General features: G+C 42.2%; 1 protein-coding gene across 3 annotated transcripts in view; it reads right to left on the bottom strand.

Moving 5' to 3' along the window:
• LOC116040682 (forkhead box protein J3-like) overlaps positions 1 to 18,902 on the bottom strand; it is a 67,559-nt gene continuing 48,657 nt past the window's right edge. For 2 of the 3 annotated variants that reach the window (XM_036007843.1, XM_031286224.2), the window contains exons 7-13: positions 16,854 to 17,009; positions 10,323 to 10,530; positions 7,006 to 7,290; positions 5,734 to 5,823; positions 3,906 to 4,178; positions 3,295 to 3,423; positions 1 to 231 (exon numbers count right to left, since the gene is read on the bottom strand). In XM_036007843.1, coding sequence (XP_035863736.1) covers positions 107 to 231; positions 3,295 to 3,423; positions 3,906 to 4,178; positions 5,734 to 5,823; positions 7,006 to 7,290; positions 10,323 to 10,530; positions 16,854 to 17,009 — 1,266 coding nt within the window. In that variant the 3' untranslated portion in view covers positions 1 to 106. The remainder of the gene's footprint in view (positions 232 to 3,294; positions 3,424 to 3,905; positions 4,179 to 5,733; positions 5,824 to 7,005; positions 7,291 to 10,322; positions 10,531 to 16,853; positions 17,010 to 18,902) is intronic. The other variant, XM_031286225.2, reaches the window with a different exon arrangement.

Genomic DNA, 18,902 nt, shown 5'->3' with positions numbered 1-18,902 from the left:
CACAGGTGAAAGGAGGTCAGCTAGTTCCATACCTCATCTGTCATCACATGTCTCTCTCTCATCTCCAGTCTCTCTCTTCATCCCTCTGTTCCACCAACGGCTCAGTTTAGACAATGGAGTCCCAGTCAAAGTCGTCCTGGATGTCGTCTGCAGCGAGCATGCGTCTCACCTGGAAGTGTCCCAGAGGCAGCCTGTGTTGTTGCTGCTGCTGGCTCAGCTGGCTGAGATGACCTGAACATGGAAGAAGAGCAGAAGCCTTATAACAACAAAAAAAGACACTGTTGCACACACAGTAGTCTATATCCTTGACGTTCCACTTCCAGGATTGCTCCGGTGCTGCAGGAAATTCCGCCGGATGCATGTATTTTCAATTTCCTTCCGCTTTCTTTGTGTTGGAATTTCAAATTCGGTGGATTAACGAGGACTATTGTTGACTACTCCTCAGATCTCTGCATGGTAAATTGAGACAGCTAGCTAGACTATCTGAGTTTTCTCTCGCATGACTATTCTGCAGCGGCTCTGTGCGGAGTTTAGCGCCGCCCATGACGATTGTGATTGGTTTAAAGAAATGCCAATAAACCAGAGCACGTTTTCCTCCCATCCCCGAATGCTATGTGGTGTAGCTAGACTCTCCTTCAGCACACTTTGGAGGAGGGTCTGGCAAAGCGAGACTACATACACAGTGACCTTTTAATGCTACTTCTGTTTCATATGTCAGTATTATTTATTTATGAATAGGATGAAGAATAGGAAACAGTTGTTTTGAATAGTAAATATTCTGGCTGCTGATCGTGTCGCAGGCATCAGCAACAGTTTGTGGAAAAATCTCAAACCAATGAAATCCTGGTAACAGCATCAAACAATTTGCCATGCCTTAAATTCTAATTCACCTAAAAACAAGTGGCAATTCTATTGTGGTGCCACGTGAAATTTAGCAAAGCATTTTAGTGATTTTAATGACACATTGTCGTAATTTAACTTTCAAAATAAATATAGAGGATAAAATGTGTTGTAATTAGGGCTGTCAAAAGATACATTTCTTTTAATGGCGATTAATCGCTGAATTTCTATAGTTAATCGCGATTAATTGCATGTTTTATTACATGATTAAAATTCTATTATTTTGCATTTTAGAACTGTTTTTAAGTACATATTAACAATGGAAAGCAATTCTTACCAGTGTATCTTGATTGGGAATCAAATGAATGCAAAGAAAGTTACTTTATGAACTTGATTTTAAGATTTGTATTTGTTTATTATGTAATTTACTGTAAACAAAAGAAAAATGTGTGAATCTGGTCACACATTTGAATCTAGAGTCAGTAACTCCTAAATAATTTTGATTACTCACTGACATCCAGTGATCACCTTGCATCACTTTGCAGCAGTTCCAGTTTGGCTGCTTTCTCTGTGTCGTACAGGCTATGTATGCGTGCGTGAAACTACTGTCCCCCTCAACGGCAATGTATAAGACGGGTTAGAACATTCTAACCTAGTATTTAAGACCCAAGTCTTCTACGATGCTGACAGGTCTGCAGTTAGTTGCCACCCATTTTGCAAGAGCGGTAGTAATTTTTTTGGGATTTGGTTTCATCAACAGGTCGGCGAGTAGCACTCTTCAAAATAGTGCTTTGCCTGAGCTTGCTAGCATCAACCTGAGTCATGTTAACTGTACTAGTATGCTTAGCTCGTAGGTGGTAGCTCAAGCTTGACGTGATTCGGTGATATTTTAATTCGGCTTAACACAATGTGCATATGGCTTTCGACCCGTCTGGGAGTTTTGGAAAATAAAAAGCGCCATTCAGAATTGTGTTGCTGCTGTCTTTCTCCATCATGCCTGCAGCCTGCAGCAGCAGGATGTGTTACGAGGAAGTATGGCAAAGTGCGGCAAAGGGTCAAAATAGTAGCCTGTTAGGCATGATGCGAAGCCGAGTAAAGTGAAAATAAATTAATAAATGGCAGCATGCGATAAAAAAAAAATTATGCAATGCTCGGCCATTAATCGCACTGCGATTAACGCGTTAATGCTGACAGCCCTATTTGTAATGCAATGTAATGTAATCCAATGCAATAAAAACTACGCAGAGAGGTGGGGATTCCACATTATGATAATATCTGATACTTTAGTGTGTGTACATGAAGATGAGTTTACTGGTCATGGTTAGTACTGCTGGCCTGTATGTATGATCCAGTGTTTTTGGAGTTTGACCCATACTGGAGACTAAAAAACAGGATGTCTCAGCTTCAGCAGCATCAAATATGTCTATTGTGAGTCCTTCAACTCACTATGCAAGTGCAATACTAAATTATTTAACAAGTCTTTAATTTTACCTGGTATTTCATTCCCTGAGACAGTCTGTTATTTTATATATATTAATCGATGCAGTGACCGACCATAATCCATTATTGCCTACTGATATTACTTGTTGATTTTCCGGTCGCTGCTTTTATTGTTTTTGTCTTTTTTAAGAGCAGATACAATAAAAAAAGGGAGTTAATATATATCTGACTGCTTGAATTTGTTAATGAAAACCATGTGTAGCAATATATAATAATATTAAGGAGTTGACGCATCGTGATGCATTGTAATGCATTGTGATATCAAATCGTTGACAGGTTAATCGTAATCGAATCGTGAGACCAGTGAAGATTCACACCCCTAATATCCATATATATGATGTCATAGCAGTACCATATTATTACTATCGAGGGGCGGCAGTAGCTTAGTCCGTGGGGACTTGGCTTGGGAACCGGAGGTTGACTGGTTCAAGTTATGCATGGCCCAAGTACAGAGTATGGACTGGACCCCTCACAGCTCCTGACCATGGGCAGCCTTATCACTCTAAAACCTCTCTCCCAACTGCACACACGCACGCACACACACACACACACACACACACACACACACACACACACAGGTTTGTGGCACTATCTTTTAGGGGACCCGTCATTGACATAATGCATTCCTTAGCCCCTTATACTAACCTTAACCATCACAACTAAATGCCTAACCTTAACCCTTACCCTCACCCTAACCATAACCATAACCTTATTATATCCCTAATCCTACAACCAAGTCTTAACCCTCAAACAGCCCTTTAAACTTGTGGGGTCCAGCATTTTGGCCCCACAAGGCTGTCGGGACCCCACAAGTATACTGGACTCCCGGTTTTTGGACCCCACGAATATAGTTAAACAAGCCCACACACACACACACACACACACACACACACACAGCTGATGGATATAAACCTGCTACATACACACATAGAGTCTGCATTTCCACCTGCTGACCTGTTAAGAGAGCGATGGAGGAGTCACCTGTCATGGTGGGAGCCGTGTTGCTCATGGGAGGCATGTGAGGGTATCCTGGTGGGCCCATCAGAGAGGAAATGCTCTGTCTCGAGTCTATGTACATGTTCCCTGTGGGAGAAAAGACAAAAGGGCAAGGACTACCCTGTCAGATTACTATCCAGACTTTCACACATGCCTATGTGTCTTTGCAGAACACAAGCTGCTATCGTGTGCACAGTTTTACTGCAATATTATGCTAAGCTTGAGAAATCCTACAGAATGTGCAGGATTTCCCACTGGTGAAATATCCCCTCGTCTTTATATCTTAACTCCAATTGCCATAAAGCTGACAACATCCATAATTCCCTTGTGGATCTATAATGGGCAAACAATGGCACAGTGATGAAGAGTGACTGTAATTCAACTCCCGTCAGAGCAGACAACTGCAGAAATGAGAGCAAGACTCTGAACACCTACTGTCAGAGGTGGGAGGTAACATTTTCTAAAATACCATTTCAGAGGGAAATGTTGTATTTATTTGCATTATCTCTGACAGCTGGACTAACAACTGAGTGCAGTAAAACGTGGAAAACACTGCCCTATATACGGACCCGTGCTGATGTGTTGGTTATGTTGGTTGTGTTGCCCGTGCTGATTTTGCTGGCTAGCCTTTGGGTGCATCGCTCCGTGTGGCTGAGCCGGGTGCTGCGGTGCTCCTGGTGGCGTCGGGTGTTGGACCTGAGGTTGTGGGTGGGCGGCGCCCTGCGGGGGGATGACCCCCGTGGCGGTAAAGAACTGGTTAATGGAGGAACACAGGTCGGCCATCTGGGCGGCGTCCAGCGACCAGTTGTTGAGCTCAGCCTGCTGCATGCTCTCCTTCAGACCTGGCAGACAGACGGAGGAGGCAAAGAAGGACCGGAATGTTCCATGTCACATACAGTACGTTTCCACTTAAGCAGCTTCAACGTTTCAACTTTATCTAACGTTTGGTTGTTTTAAAACAACTTCACCAGCGAAGTCTGCCTGTTACAATCCTTCACTGAAGCTGCGTCACGTCACACTTATTAAATGTGAATTTACATTACAGTTAATTACAATTTGCCTTTTACTATGGCTGCACAGTTGCACCAAATCTAAAATTGTAATTGTCTTGCGCGTCATTTTATTTTATTCATAGGATCTTAATTATAATGGAAAATAATGTTCTTTGAGTGTGAACAGTGCATATCCTGGGTGTCAAGGGTAATGTTGGGAGAATTAAAGATGTATGAGGATAAAAAATTAGGATGAAATACCAGGCTAACATTAACACTGTTGTAAGTAGAAAATAAGGTACACACTGATTCATGAATGGGGGCCAATCTCATTCTGTCTTGAATCATATCTTGCATTGACGGTTACATTTCCTATACATTAGACTTAAAAATGCTACAGTCTTTCCTTGTCTGAAATGACAAATTCCAGAGAAACACTCAACGCATCTTAGAGAAAAACATCATATCAAACTCAGAAAATCTAATTCATTTCAATACAAATACATCCAACAAATGCAACATGTACCATATATCATTGTGAAGTCACATCCAAGATAAAACCCCCACTATGACTTTACTGTCACTATTGTTCCACCACAGACCATCACTCCCCTGACAACATGCCTGTTCACATTCGGCGACATAGAACGAGACATGGCACCTATAACACCTCCTTTTCTTCAAACAAAGACACACCTGAGCTTCTATTCACAACCTGCCGTCTGATATTCCCCAAAAACTAATTTATATGGCTTGTGTTTGATGGCGATAGAGACGAGAGGCTCTGCCCCTGCTCTTTGGAGGTGAGCCAGAGACAGTGGAGGATGGCATTACCACGGTGTAAGGGAGGTCAAGCGCTGCAGGAGGAGAAAGAGAGCGAGAGAGTCGGAGTGGGGCCTGTGTGTTAGAAGACCAGCCGTCGTCATCCATCGTGTGTGGATGCTGCCGGCTTTGTGCGCTGACCGTGATAAGAGGCTGTTACTGAGCTGGGGCCTAATTGGATTATTCATATCATACAATTGGGTGGGAGGGAGACAGTGTGTGTGTGTGTGTGTGTGTGTATGTGTGTGTGTGTGTGTGTGTGTGAGAGAGAGAGAGAGAGCAAGAGAGAGAGAGAGAGAGAGAAACAGAGAGGGCAACCTCTCAGATGCAGGATAATGACTTTTATTAGGCCAGTACTATTACAACACTGGATGTTATAATATTGTGCCTCGAGGGCGAGTGTATATGAAAGCGGAGAGAGGAATCATAATGGTTTAATCAAAGTAACTGATCAGCATAATAAGCATTTTATCAATTCTCACTGTGTTGAAACAGGCTGCAACAGACAGCTTTATCAATGCTCATTTCAGATGCTGTTCACACTGATGACACCAGGACTCTTAGTGGTGTGTGTGTGTGTTACCTTGAAATGGGGAGAGGTCTACGTCAGCCCAGTTGTAGCTAGTAGCAATGCGGCAGCTCTCCTTCAGCCAGTCCAGGTTGGGGTACCAGTCTGGGAGCATGCACACACACACACACACACACACACATACACACACACACACAATGAGACCTAATCCAGATTAACAAGTGAAATTTGTCTCAGTAAAGTTCTGCAGTCAACCACAAGGTGGTGTGACACAGACACAGAAACATTCCAGCCACGACTCTGCTTTTGAAAAAAAAAGAAAAAAAAAAGAAAAAAAAAAGAGGGAAGATGCTTTTCACCGCCTTCACCGCCATAAACTAAACAAAAACACATTCTGAGGCCATAGATCAAAGACAGAGGGATTGCTTTCATTCATCCTCTGCTTGGTTGAGGGGAATACTAACCTAGATAAATTATGTCTGAAGAGTCCCTTTTTTGGCCTGAGAGCTGTGTTGCAGAGACACAAAGGAAAATATACCAAGACTGGGAATGTGAGCAGGAAAAGCCTTGGTGAAGCTTTGGAGATGCCTGTCTGTATCAGTCTAGCCTCATAATATCCAATGCTCTGGGACCTTACAGGGGAAAGAGTATAATATAAATGCAATGAGTCTGTGCAGAGACAGGCCTAGTCGGATGTATTACTGTAGGTGAATTGTATTTACACCCATGTTGCTTTGGGAGTTAGGAGAAGTAGAATCGTTGTTCGGTGCTGAACAGCATCAATATATATGAAACAGTAAACTCTACTGTACACTTTGTGGGTTCCAGCAGAGTAGAGAAATAGCTGCATTGACGGTATGAGTTTTGATGTTGGATTTTATTTTGTTAAACTGCCAGCAACGGTAACATTTTGGCACCAGTTTGTGGACACTTCTAAATTTCTTTTCCCAACTGGGAGATTTTTTAGCCATCAGAAGTTCCTGATATCTCCTACCTTGGAGACTGACAGTTGCAGTTCTTCCGCTCAGCTGCTTGTATTAATACTCATATACTCAATATACAATATGATGTGAATAACAATAGCAATGAAACCCCATGGGTGGTGTAATATAGCCATTTACTATACCAAACTCATGGAAACAATGTGATTTCTCATTAACAATGTTGAAATATTTCAAATTGATGGCCATAACCATTTCCTTGAGTATTGTTAAATAATTCGGGGGGGGTGGGAAGGTCTGTGATTATGGCGTCTTCTAAAATATTGGAAGGCATACGTTTTTCTTGTGTTCACCTTATACCTGGAAACTGCGGCTCGGTTCTCACCTGTTGTGGGGCAGGTCTGTCCAGTGTGATTCTGGTGGGAGAGAGATGGGTGCTGCTGGGAATGAGCCGGGTGCTGTTGGTGCTGTCCATGCTGACCGCGTGCCTGGTGCTGACTGTGGGTGGAGTGAGGGGAGAGATGCTGCTGAGGGTGATGAGGGTGGTGCGATGCCTGGCCGTGGTTGTGTTGATGGTGGTGGCCGCCGCCATTTCCCGCACCAGGAGAGTGCTGGTAGGAGCAGGCGGTCCGGGTCTGCTGGCTGGAATCGCCGGGCATACCCATCAAACCTCCCGGGAAAAAACAACAACACAAACAAATATAAACAGGTGTGGACAACAAACAAGAAAACCACAAAAATGTAAATGTCACTCTTTTCATTTATTATTATTTTCCAGCTTTTTTTCACTCAAGTGTCACCAGCCACAGAGAAAGAGTAGTGAAGAAGGTAGAGTGATCTCTAGTCAAGTATTTTAAGTCCTTTTACTGCAAAACTGACAGCAAACATATAAACACAAAGTAGTAGTTGACACTAATTTGCCTCAAGTTTTTAATTCTTCTTTTCAGAGACTAACTACTTTAAGATAGTCACTGGGCACACAGTACACCTTGTATAATGTAATGGTTTCAGGTCAATCTCTTTCTCACACACACACACACACACACACACACACACACACACACACACACACACACACACACACACACACACACACACACACACACACACACACACACACACACAATTACAGTGTGTTGTGGATTTTAGATTTTAGATAGAACAGACGGTCAATGGCAGTTTTTTTGAATGGTTCACCCCCAAGAGTGTGTATTATCTCTTTTACTTTTAATCATGGACACTGACAGCTGCAGAAAGTAGGCAACTATCTTGTTAAATTTTCAGCCAATGCTGCATTGTTGTCTTTTCTTGAGCATGTGCGTTTGGGCCATAGTACGACAATTACATTTTTCTTAACGTAATGTAAGTTGAGTTAAATGTAAATTATTCTCACAAGGACTTTGTTACAGTGTTCAACAATCAATTAAGGTCGGCTGTAAAGACAAAGGTGACCATTAAGTGTGGCTAGTAGAGAGTGCACCTTCGCCAGAAACTTAATTCCTTCCCGTAAGTACACTTTATTCCCTTTTGTCAATTCTTTTGACCTTTTCTTTTATCTGCTGTTTCGTTGCTTATCACTGAAAGACGGAGACTGTCTGAACAGTACTGTTAAGATATTTTCAAAGATCAGCAGAGCAAAACAGAAGGACAGTTTTTCTTTTTCTGACCAACAAATCATAATGAAATCGATGAACATACCGAACATGCCCTAGTGAGAGAATTTTCACTCCTGCCATCAGGGAGTCGTTGCGCTTGCAAAATAATCTTTTATTCCAATTCTTTTATTCCCACTGCCATGTGTCGGCTGAATGCTTTCTGAAAAATGCTTTGTAGCCATTGTTTTATCTGTTTATTTATTTACGATTTACTGGAAGTCCATGCACAGTTTTTAACTGTCTTGGTTGTATTGTATGGGTGTTGTGAGAGCTGACAGGTCTTACAGGGACAAATAAAGGTGTTTTGGATTGCATTGAAACATGCCCCCTGCCATTTAAGTCTCTTTGATTTTAATGTGACAAAGGGGAAAGTAGATGTATGATTAAAGCTGGATTGTAAAACAAATTGTTGATGTTACACCCAGCTTTGCATGTTGCTGTAATTTCAAGCCCTATTTTATTAATTAATGTTGATTTTTTTCTCTATTGCTTGACCTGTAATTTATGAGGATGAAGATCCGTCAGGAAATTATTCCGACACCACCCGAGTAACTTACAGTGGGGTGTGTGTGGTTTTAGGATTAGGGTCAACTGTGGTTTCTCAAAGGAGACGACGAGCTCCGCTGTCTAAGTGACTCACTGTGACTCAAATTCTCAAATACAATGACCGCCGACAGTGTTTCCTGCTAAGTCTCACACTTAAAGCTGCAGACACACTGACCAGACAGCCGACCCTCGGCAGAAAAGGCAGTTGGACTGATCAGTCTCCCCCGAGTTGGTCAAAAAAGTGCCTCGGAACACACCAAAGCAACGAGACGTAATACGTCTTCATAACAGCAGGCGGAGCTAATCTGTATTGTAGCGCAAAAATGAAAACCGGCAGCTGATTGGAGGAACGCGTCACGTGGGTCTGGTTTCTCCGGAAATTCAAAGACAGACTGTCATGGCGGCTTGTTCAGAATACGATCTCATATTGTACTAAAATAGTTCACCGAAACGTGTTTCTGAAAACATTTTAAGCGAGAAATAGGCCATGCAGTTGCTGAATCTGTCTTCATTTCAGATCAACAAAGGTCAGTTTAAAAGATTTTCGTCAGATATTGAGGAATTCTAGTCACGCTCATTCCGCTCCCCGTTTCCAGGTTAGCACTCTACCAATCAGATGGGTCATTTGAGTCTGACTGCCGGCAGTGCCCACCCCGCCGATTATACATGTCAAATCGGCCATAAATGATGGCCGACGGCCCTTCTGACGGACGACAGCACGGAACACACCGAACAGACTCAAGTCACTGACCTCACCAGACTGTCCAACCAACAGCTGATTATCGGCTTGGTGTGTCAGCGCCTTAAGAGACTTTTTCAAGGATCCGCTTAATCTTCACTTTTCTTTCTAGGCGTCTGTGTCATATTCTGCGAGTGTACCCCTGACCAAAAATCGAAGGGGACCTTGTCAGAGGGTGAATACAAGCAGCAGTTGCAGAGCTCAACAGAGCGCATCAAGCCAGCAGGAGAGGGAAGGTGATAGGAGGGTGGTGGAGGATGGTGGGGGGTCGAAGAGGAAGGGGGCCTACTGACCTGAAAGCTTCAGGAAGCAATTAGCAAGATGCTTCACAAACTTTAGAACCAATCTAATTAGCTGCTATCAGAGCTGCAGAACCCTTTGCTGTGCTCGACTGCAGATGTTTGTGAGTTTTTTTCTCTCCCTCTGTTGAATTCTTCCTCTTAATTGCCTTTACTCATTTGACTGAGCAAGCCGTAAAATGCAGATATGCGGAACAACGGATTGTTTGTTTATTAGAATACAATAGAGTAGGAGTAGCGTGTGGTGGAGGTTAATACTGCAATGCTTTTACTGCTATGAGAGCAATGTTCAAATCTTTCCATTTCATTAGGAGCTTAAGCTTGACAGTTAATTATGTGCATGAAGCCTGACATAAAGGTTTACAAGTTTGTTTTTTCTGCAAACGTGTCAATTAAGATGTTGGACAGGCACACATGAACGGATGCACAATATTCCACATACAAAATGAGGGTCGACACCCACCTTGCTGTGAGAAGGACTGCTCAAAGACGCATTTGTAAAGACTGCGGAAAGAAGCGCTAAGGTCCTCAAAGTTCGAGAAACAGAGCTGCTTGTCCCGCGACTCCGGGACAGGCAAACCGTACTGGGGCTGTGGCGGGGGAGGTGGCGGCGGCTGGGCGGGCTGCTGGAGGCTCAGGGACTGGGACGAAGGCTCTGAGTGGCTACTCCCCTTCAGTACAAACAGAGAGGAGAGAGAACAGACGGACAGACTGAGAGGTACAAAAAGACAAACGGGAAATCAATGAAGGTAGTGGTTTTAGAAAAATACATCAAAGGCTAATTTCACACTGCAGCTGAAAGTGTAAAGGCCGCAACAACATTCATGTCAATGAGACCAACAAGGCCACTGAGCTGATACAATGGTAGCCTGACGTTGTCATACTCAGATTCTAGTCAGAATATGAGCGTGATACTGCTCCATTGGGCTGTGATTATGGGGCGTGTTTCAACCGAACCAGGAAAGAAAATGCCTCTGCACTCAATTGGATAGACCTACAACCAATCAGAGCAACGGAGACAGACGTCACAGAGGCTGCAAGTCAAAGGCAGGCTTTACGTTACTGTTGATCATCTGTCCATCATCGTATAAAGCCCGCCCTGACAATTTGATTGGTCCGAACAGCTCTGGTTCGAGCATAGTTGCTCCACAACGGATCAAGTCCAGACCGAACTTCCCGACCTCAAATGTTGTGGGCGGGGCTAAGTTCGGCTGGCATCCAGGCTAGTACAATGGGAGTACCGGGGGAAAAACAGTCGTCAAGCGATAAAGTTCATCCTGGCTCAGGTTTTAACAAAAGAAAATGCTACATCATCCATTAAAGTACCATATTGACAAATAAAATATCGATGCTTGCACATTCCTGGTAACTGTGTAACAGTAACAGTAATATGCATTTTAGTTTAGTGATGCTCTGAAACAAATCACCACAAGGTTAGTCTATCTCCACGACATTCCACTTCCGAGATCGCTCCGGTGCCGCAGGAAATTCCGCCGGATGCATGTCTTTTTCGTCAATGTCCGTTTCGTTCTGCTTTCTTTTGTTGGAGTTTTTAACTCCGGCGGATTTATGAGGACTATGGTTAACTGCTCCTCAGATCTCTGCAGGGTAAATTGAAACAGCTAGCTAGACTATCTTTCCAATCCGAGTTTTCTCTCGCACGACTAAAGCAACTTTTGAACGTACACGTTCCACCAAAACAAGTTCCTTCCCGAGGGTATTTTGCAGCGGCTCCGTGCAAGTTTTGCATTGTGATTGGTTTAAAGAAATGCCAATAAACCAGAGCATGTTTTTCTCCCATCCCGGAATGCTTTGTGGACTAGCCAGACCCTCCTCCACAGCACCGTGGAGGAAGGTCTGGCAAAGCGAGACTACCACAAGCTTGAAACAGACTGAACCTGACCTCACAACAGCCCCCTGGCAAAGATATACAACATTTAATGAACATATACTTTACTTGAAATACATGAGAAACACCTAAAGGAAATCCAGGAGGAGTCTGTGGAGGTGGAAAGAGTTAAATTGCAGAAGACAGGTAGCGTTGCGGCAGCTTGGTATGCAGATTTAATGAGTGGCAAATGTTTATATGGACTGCCTCATGTTAGAGACAGGACAAGGACATATACAGTGGAATCGGATGGTATACAGAACATTAATGTAGTTATAGACTACAATAACTACACCGAGGCTCAATTATATATATTACAATGAATTATTGTAAATAGTGTAATTTTAATTACTCCAAAATCGCAATTGTAAAATGTCTCACAGTATTATAAACCACTGTGCTGTTACATTTATTCATTCTGGTAAAGAATATTTGTCTTTTTTTCCCGGGGTTTATCATAAGACTCTCTCCTGACAGAGACTTGGCTCTCTTTGGATGCTGAGGGGACTCTTTAATCCTCCCTCTACACATTTAAACAGCTTTATTGATGGCCATGGTTCTAGCCAAACAAACTCATTCTCAAGGACTGGAAATCCATCTTGTTTCAGAAACTGGCTACGTGAACTTGTTTAGGTGATCCACCTGGAGAAACTGTGGACTGGTAAAAAAAAAAATCTTGGGGTGCCTTTTTGCAATATCTGAACCCAATTTGATTCTACTTGTATTTATAAATGTATTTATGCACTGATTTTGTTTTTGCCTGTCTTTTTATTTATTTTTGTATGCATACTACTGGGCATTTATGGGTTTTAGTCTTCTTGACTTGTGGTTAAGGTGAACTGGTCACATTTATACCTCTCCCCCCGTATGAGCGTGTGTGTGTGTGTGTGTGTGTGTGTGTGTGTGTGTGTGTGTGTTTCATTTGGGTTTTGGGTGTTGATTTTAAAATGTTGTTGCTATCAACCAATGTCGATAAAAAGAATCATGGAGCCACTGTGCTGTGTTTTGGTATCTGAATCTAGCCACTGTGAGGCCACTAATGCCAGCATTGGAGCGGGCTGCTACCTGTCACACAGGAAAACAGTGTTTCTAGTAGCGGAAATCTAAATTGAGAAACCTGATTGGGAGAGCTGCATTGTAAAATAGATGAAAAGTAACATTAAATAATGATCACATTTCGTTTCAAGAAATGTAATTTATTTTCCAATTGTGCCATCCAATTTAAATTGTCACATCAATTATTTCTAAGAATCTTTTTTTTATTATTATTCACCGTAATGATCATACCAAATTCAATTTCACGCAATTTAAGGAATTCTTTGCCGGCACTTCATCTCTTTTCATACGAACACACAAAAACAAAATCCACTGATTCAATTTTGTACTTCATATTGTGAATGCAGCCTGTCTTCCTCTACCCTCAATCATCTCATCCCAGCTGTCATCTTCCTCAACATCCACCCAGCAAACACAAGCAACTTGCTGTGATCAGTGTGCCTCCACAAATATAAGCCAACTTAGCATGACACATCCCCCCACACATCTACCTCCACCCAGTAATGGCTGCCTCTCCATCACCTTCCTTGGTGTCTTTGAGATCTCTGCCGGTGGTGCCACCAGTAATCACCGTCAGTTAAGGGGGTATCACCTGGGCCAGGTAATGAGGCAGAACTAACCCTGATCCCCCTGGACCAGACCGCAGATGAAGGCTGAAGCGATGGAGGAGGAGGAGGACGAGGGATGGAGGAGGCGATGCAGGGAGGAGGAAAACAAAAGATGGCCTCTAGAAATGAGAGGTTAACGAGATGAGATTGCATTGACCTTTGCTAATGCAGGTGGGAGGTGAGAGGCGGATAGTGATTGATGGTAAAAAGGTGAGCAGCTGTTACAAGGGAAAAATAATGAAGAGTTGGGATTTTTCAGCGCTCCTGTAATTTTGGACCAAATGTTTGTGGGCCATGACTGGCCTTTAAAATTCTATTATATTTGGTTTAAAGGGAAAGATACAAACACTTTGACAAACATGTCAAATGCACTACAAGTCTATCAAAAGTCCTTATACTGAGATTATACTGATTGGAACTTGAATGGCCACGATGGGAAAATCACGCTGTTGGAGCAGCATCAAGTAATATGGAATGAAATAGATGAAATAAAAGGATATACAAATGAAAATAGCAGCATTTCAAGCAACTTTCTGCTTCTAAAGGTTTATCCCATTTGAGCATGAATATACTCATAACCAGGTGAAAGTGTAAATGACTGAGGGTGAGAGAAGAGGAAAGCTAAAAGAGTGTCCAAAAGGGAAAGGTTCATCCTCTTGAGAGCACAAATGTGCTAGGTAAATGTAAATGCAACTGCCCTTTACATTTGAATGTTTCTTGTGTACACATGTTTTGGACTGATGGAGGAACTACAGGAAAGGTCATGGGGACCAGTGATGCCGGGTAAAAAGTGGTCAGATTAGAGTAACGTGTTACAAGTAACGCGTTACTCTAATCTGACCACTTTTTCAGTAACGAGTAATCTAACGCGTTACTATTTCCAAACCAGTAATCGGATTAAAGTTACTTATCCAAGTCACTGTGCGTTACTATTTTTGTCATTTTCCTTAGTAAAATTATATATTGTTTTTGCTTTCTTCTTGCGTCTCGGGGAGTGAAGTCACGTATGCGACGACAAGTCACGTTTTCAGCATGTGGACAGGTCACGTTTTCAGCATGTGGACAGGTCACATTTTCAGCATGTGGACAAGTCACATTTTCAGCATGTGGACAGTTAACGTGTACCACGCAGCGACACAAACGTAAACAACAATGAAGGGAGGAGAGAGATGCGCGTTTTCTAGCTGGAAATACAGTCACTATTTTGAGTTTGTGTTAGCTAAAGATGGCAATATTAAGGTTCGTTGTACACTCTGTGCTGGTGGCGACAAAGTGCTATCTAGCTACAAAAATACTACGTCAAATTTGAAGAAACAACCAACCTCGTCATGCGGAAATTTGCCCTTACATACTACTCGCTAAATCCTATCTAACTGCTGCTCTTCCCGGTGCGTTACACAAACACGCTGAAAGACGCCTTTTTCGTCGCATCAGACGCTGACAGCCACTGTCCAAACGTCCTTATTTTACGAGTTCGGCGTAAGAGCGGGTTGAAACTGTAATTTAAGCATTTTAGGCAAATAAATCCAGAAATAGGGATGACTGAATGTAAAATATTGATTTCTTTGATAGTCTATATGCCAGGAGTGTCCAGCTGCCAATTTAAGTAAAACATGTTTCCATCTTAACCTGTGACATCTCAAATGTAGAAGTCAGATCAATGTTATTATTTATGTCAAAAAACTTTCTTATGTCCTGGATTCCTGCTCTGGCCATGTTCTCTGCATCCGATCGGCTGGTGATGAACAGTTTGTTGTTCCATTAAATATTTTGTTCTGAATCTAAATTGTGCAGCATGGGACAGTTTAGTTGCTGACAGAAAGGTTGGCTAATCTAGTCCCTCCTTCATAAAACGGCAACTTTTATCATCTCTCACACTCTCACACACACACTGGTCGAGACTAATCAATTCAAATAGCCAAAAGACCTTGTTTTCTAAATATGATAACTCATTTAAACAGCCAGTGTAAAATCTGGCCAAATATGTCTCAGTGTATCTGTTGCCTGCCAAGTCTGGGGTGTACTTTACACCGGCCAAGACCGTAGGCACCATAACAGTAGACGACATGGGACGGCCTTGATTTAAATAAACTTGTTTGTGTGCGTGCGTGCGTGCGTGCGTGTGTGCATGCATGTGTGTGTGTGTGTGTGTGTGTGTGTGTGTGTGTGTGTGTGTGTGTGTGTGTGTGTGTGCAGTAAATGGCACAGAGACAGGACAATCTAAGTGTTTAATTGCTGGCTAACAGAATTAATCTGCTTTTAATTATATACAATTTCCCCCCTTTGTCTCAAATTTGTTAATACTGGAGTGGTCAGGCATCATATACAGTATATATATATATATATATATATATATATATCAGAGACAATAAAAGGTGAGCTGTAAACACAAAGGGGTGACTCTGATGATTCCTGCTGTTTTAGTTGTGCCCGATAGAGGTAATTCTATGAAAGCATAGCAGCATTTCCCACAGGTTTAGAATGTATTTGTGCTGGTCGACCCTGAGGGGTGTGAGAGGCTGCAAACAGAATTGATAGACGGCTGCAAAACAAAAATTCAATTCACAAGCTAGATGATCAGCGCACATGAATGCGACATTCAACAAGAAGCAACGCAGTTTTCAATCAATCTTTACTTTTAGTTGCATTTCCACACCTCTGAAAAGAAGAAGTGATAAGTAAAACAATATTTATGGGTGGGGGCAATTTGATTTGTTTAGGGAGCCCAAATAAATTCTCTATATTGGAAACAAAGTGTGAAATTGCCCTTTTGAATGTTCGACTCTGCATGTCAAAGTAAAACAACAGCAATAAAAAGGGCTATTTAGCTGAAATGTTAAATTTAATAATAAGAGAGCACAACTTAAATGTATGATTTTTGCAGCTTAAAAAGACATAAGAATGTGTCTGTTCATGCCATCTGCTTAACTGTACTGATATTGTACAGAATAATGTCATCTTTTGCAGAGCACACTGAATGTGCTCTGCAAAAGCCAACTGAAAATATATTTGCTTGCTAAGTATAAACATGAAAGAGAAGATGAGAGTTTCAGCAGTGTACTGCAGATCCAGCGTACATTTCGTTAGCTGGTTACCACCTCCTCAGTCTGCTAAGGGTGCAGCAGACACCTTCTGTATCGACTGATCCAGAGTGTCTGGACCGGTGACTGAATCATCCAGATTATGTGAGAATCAAGTGAACACAGAGGCATATAATAAAAATCTCTTTTAGTTTGGTTTAAAATGTGCCAGTTGGAGATAAAAAAAAAAAAAAAGCCGAAGAAAAGTGGGAGAAAGTGCCGACCCTGCTTAAGTGTCCCTAAACAATTGTTTGTCAGGTCAGCTGTTGTCGTTGTCCTTGTGCAGCAGACAGACATATGAAAAGAGAAATTATCCTGCAGCAATCATTAGACTGTCACCACAAATAACAAAAAGGTCTTACTGGTGTGTAGCTGTGTACGTTGCTGCCGCTGCTGACGGCGGTGTTCAGGTTGTTAAGGTTGACGGATGCCAAACTCTGCTCTGAAAGACTGTTGCTCAGGCTGCCCAGACTCCCAGGACTCTCACTGCCTTCTGCCTCGGGGTTATACAGTGCTACCTACACACACACACACACAGACACACAGACACACACACACACACACACACACACACACACACACACACACACACACGATCCATGTTAATGTGGTAATAAAGGCAGTCACACAGGGCCTAGTCTATATCGACAGCGTTCCACTTCCGAGATTGTTCAGGTGTCGCCTGAAATTCCGCCGGATGTCTTTTTTTTTTTTTTGGCCAGTCGTCAGGTACCTTCAGCTTTCTTTCAATTTATGAGGACTATGGTTAACTGCTCCTCAGATCTCTGCAGGGTAAATCCAGACAGCTAGCTAGACTATCTGTCCAATCTGAGTTTTCTTTTGCACGACTAAAACCACTTAAACAAGTTTCTTCCCGAGGCTATTTTGCAGAGGTGCTGTTGCTTCGTGCGGAGCTTCGTGTGGAGCTTCGTGCGGAGCTTAGCGCCGCTCAAGACGATTGTGATTGGTTTAAAGAAATGCCAATAAACCAGAGCATGTTTTTCTCCCATCCCGTAATGCTGTGTGGCAAAGCGAGACCACACAGGGCCAAATGTTGAGGCAACGCACCATATAAACTTCAAAAGTAGTGATTCATAATTTTGTTGTTACTTGTTGCCCACTTTGTTACTCTCCCTCATTTTGTCCTTTGCCGACTAATATCCTAGAGTGAACACTGTCCACCTTAAGAAGTTAACCACGCACCATTAACTTACGAGACAACTCATGAGGAAATATTGAAATTAATGTCCTGGTATATGCAAATTGGTCCTGCTCCGGCATAACAGCACAAGACCTAAACTAATGATGATTTTTTTTTCTTCCTTAAACAATGATTAATGTGATTTGGATTAAATGCCGTGACCCAGAAACCACTGGGTAACTTCGGAAATGACTTTATTGTCAGAGTTTGGCAGCGATGAAGACAAAAGTTGCGCTTCAGAGGAAGTGCACTGTATATCGTTTTGTGATCACAAAGCTTTTTTTTAAAAATGCCTCAGGATTATGTTGAATCATGTTTCTCTTGTTTTGTTCAGTAGAACGTTTTTCTGTTTTGGTGTATTTGGCGACATGTGAGTGAACCTGTAATTCTCCTTGCTGTGTTGCTATAGTAACAAGGACATAATCATGTGGTTTACAAGAACAGTGGAAGTTTACATCTGTGCATTCAAAAAAGAAAAAACGGATAATGATGAATAACACCTCATGATGTATCTAGTAAGGGTTTAACTTTTTGTTTTGTTAGACTTAGCAGAGCTTCAATTTAGGAATTCAAGTAAAAACATTAGAAATATCTGAATGTAATGACGACTATAAAGATCTCTCTCAAGGAAAATATTTTCTGTTAAGCTCCGAATATCATATTATAGGAATGTCTTTTTCAGAAGCGCATGCACTCTCCAATGCAAACAGAATATTAGTGAGAAAATTTGTTATTGAAGAGGCTCTGAAGCACTGCTGTGCCTGCAGGACGCTACCTGTCTGGATGTGGGTGGATATCATTGACATTGAAATCAGCATCATTACCATCAAGGTCTTCCTCTCCCTGCTCTGACTCATTGTTTTAAAAATGTATAGTGATGTTTAAGACGAGTCAAGTCTTCCATTAATGAAACAGAATTAATGCAAACTGACATGCATAAGGTAAATTAACAGTTTTTTGTTGCCCGTTGCCTGCGTGACACACCAAACTGTCCTGGGAAACAGTAAAAGGCTTGACTTCCTTGGCTCTTAATGATGCTCACCTCATGCTTTCTGTTGTCACATTTTTAAGACTCTTTATGTCTGTGGATCTAATACAACTGTCAAAAGTGTTTAATATTGGCAAATTATGGGGAGTCACGATGTGTGAAAAGAGCAGAATGGAAAATTGGAATAAGCTCCCAAGTCCAGACCTTCACATCACTTCCAGA

This window comes from Sander lucioperca, chromosome 12 (genome assembly GCF_008315115.2).
Source record: "Sander lucioperca isolate FBNREF2018 chromosome 12, SLUC_FBN_1.2, whole genome shotgun sequence".
NCBI classification, from domain to species: Eukaryota; Metazoa; Chordata; class Actinopteri; order Perciformes; family Percidae; genus Sander; species Sander lucioperca.
This window is presented reverse-complemented; position numbering and strand designations above follow the sequence as displayed.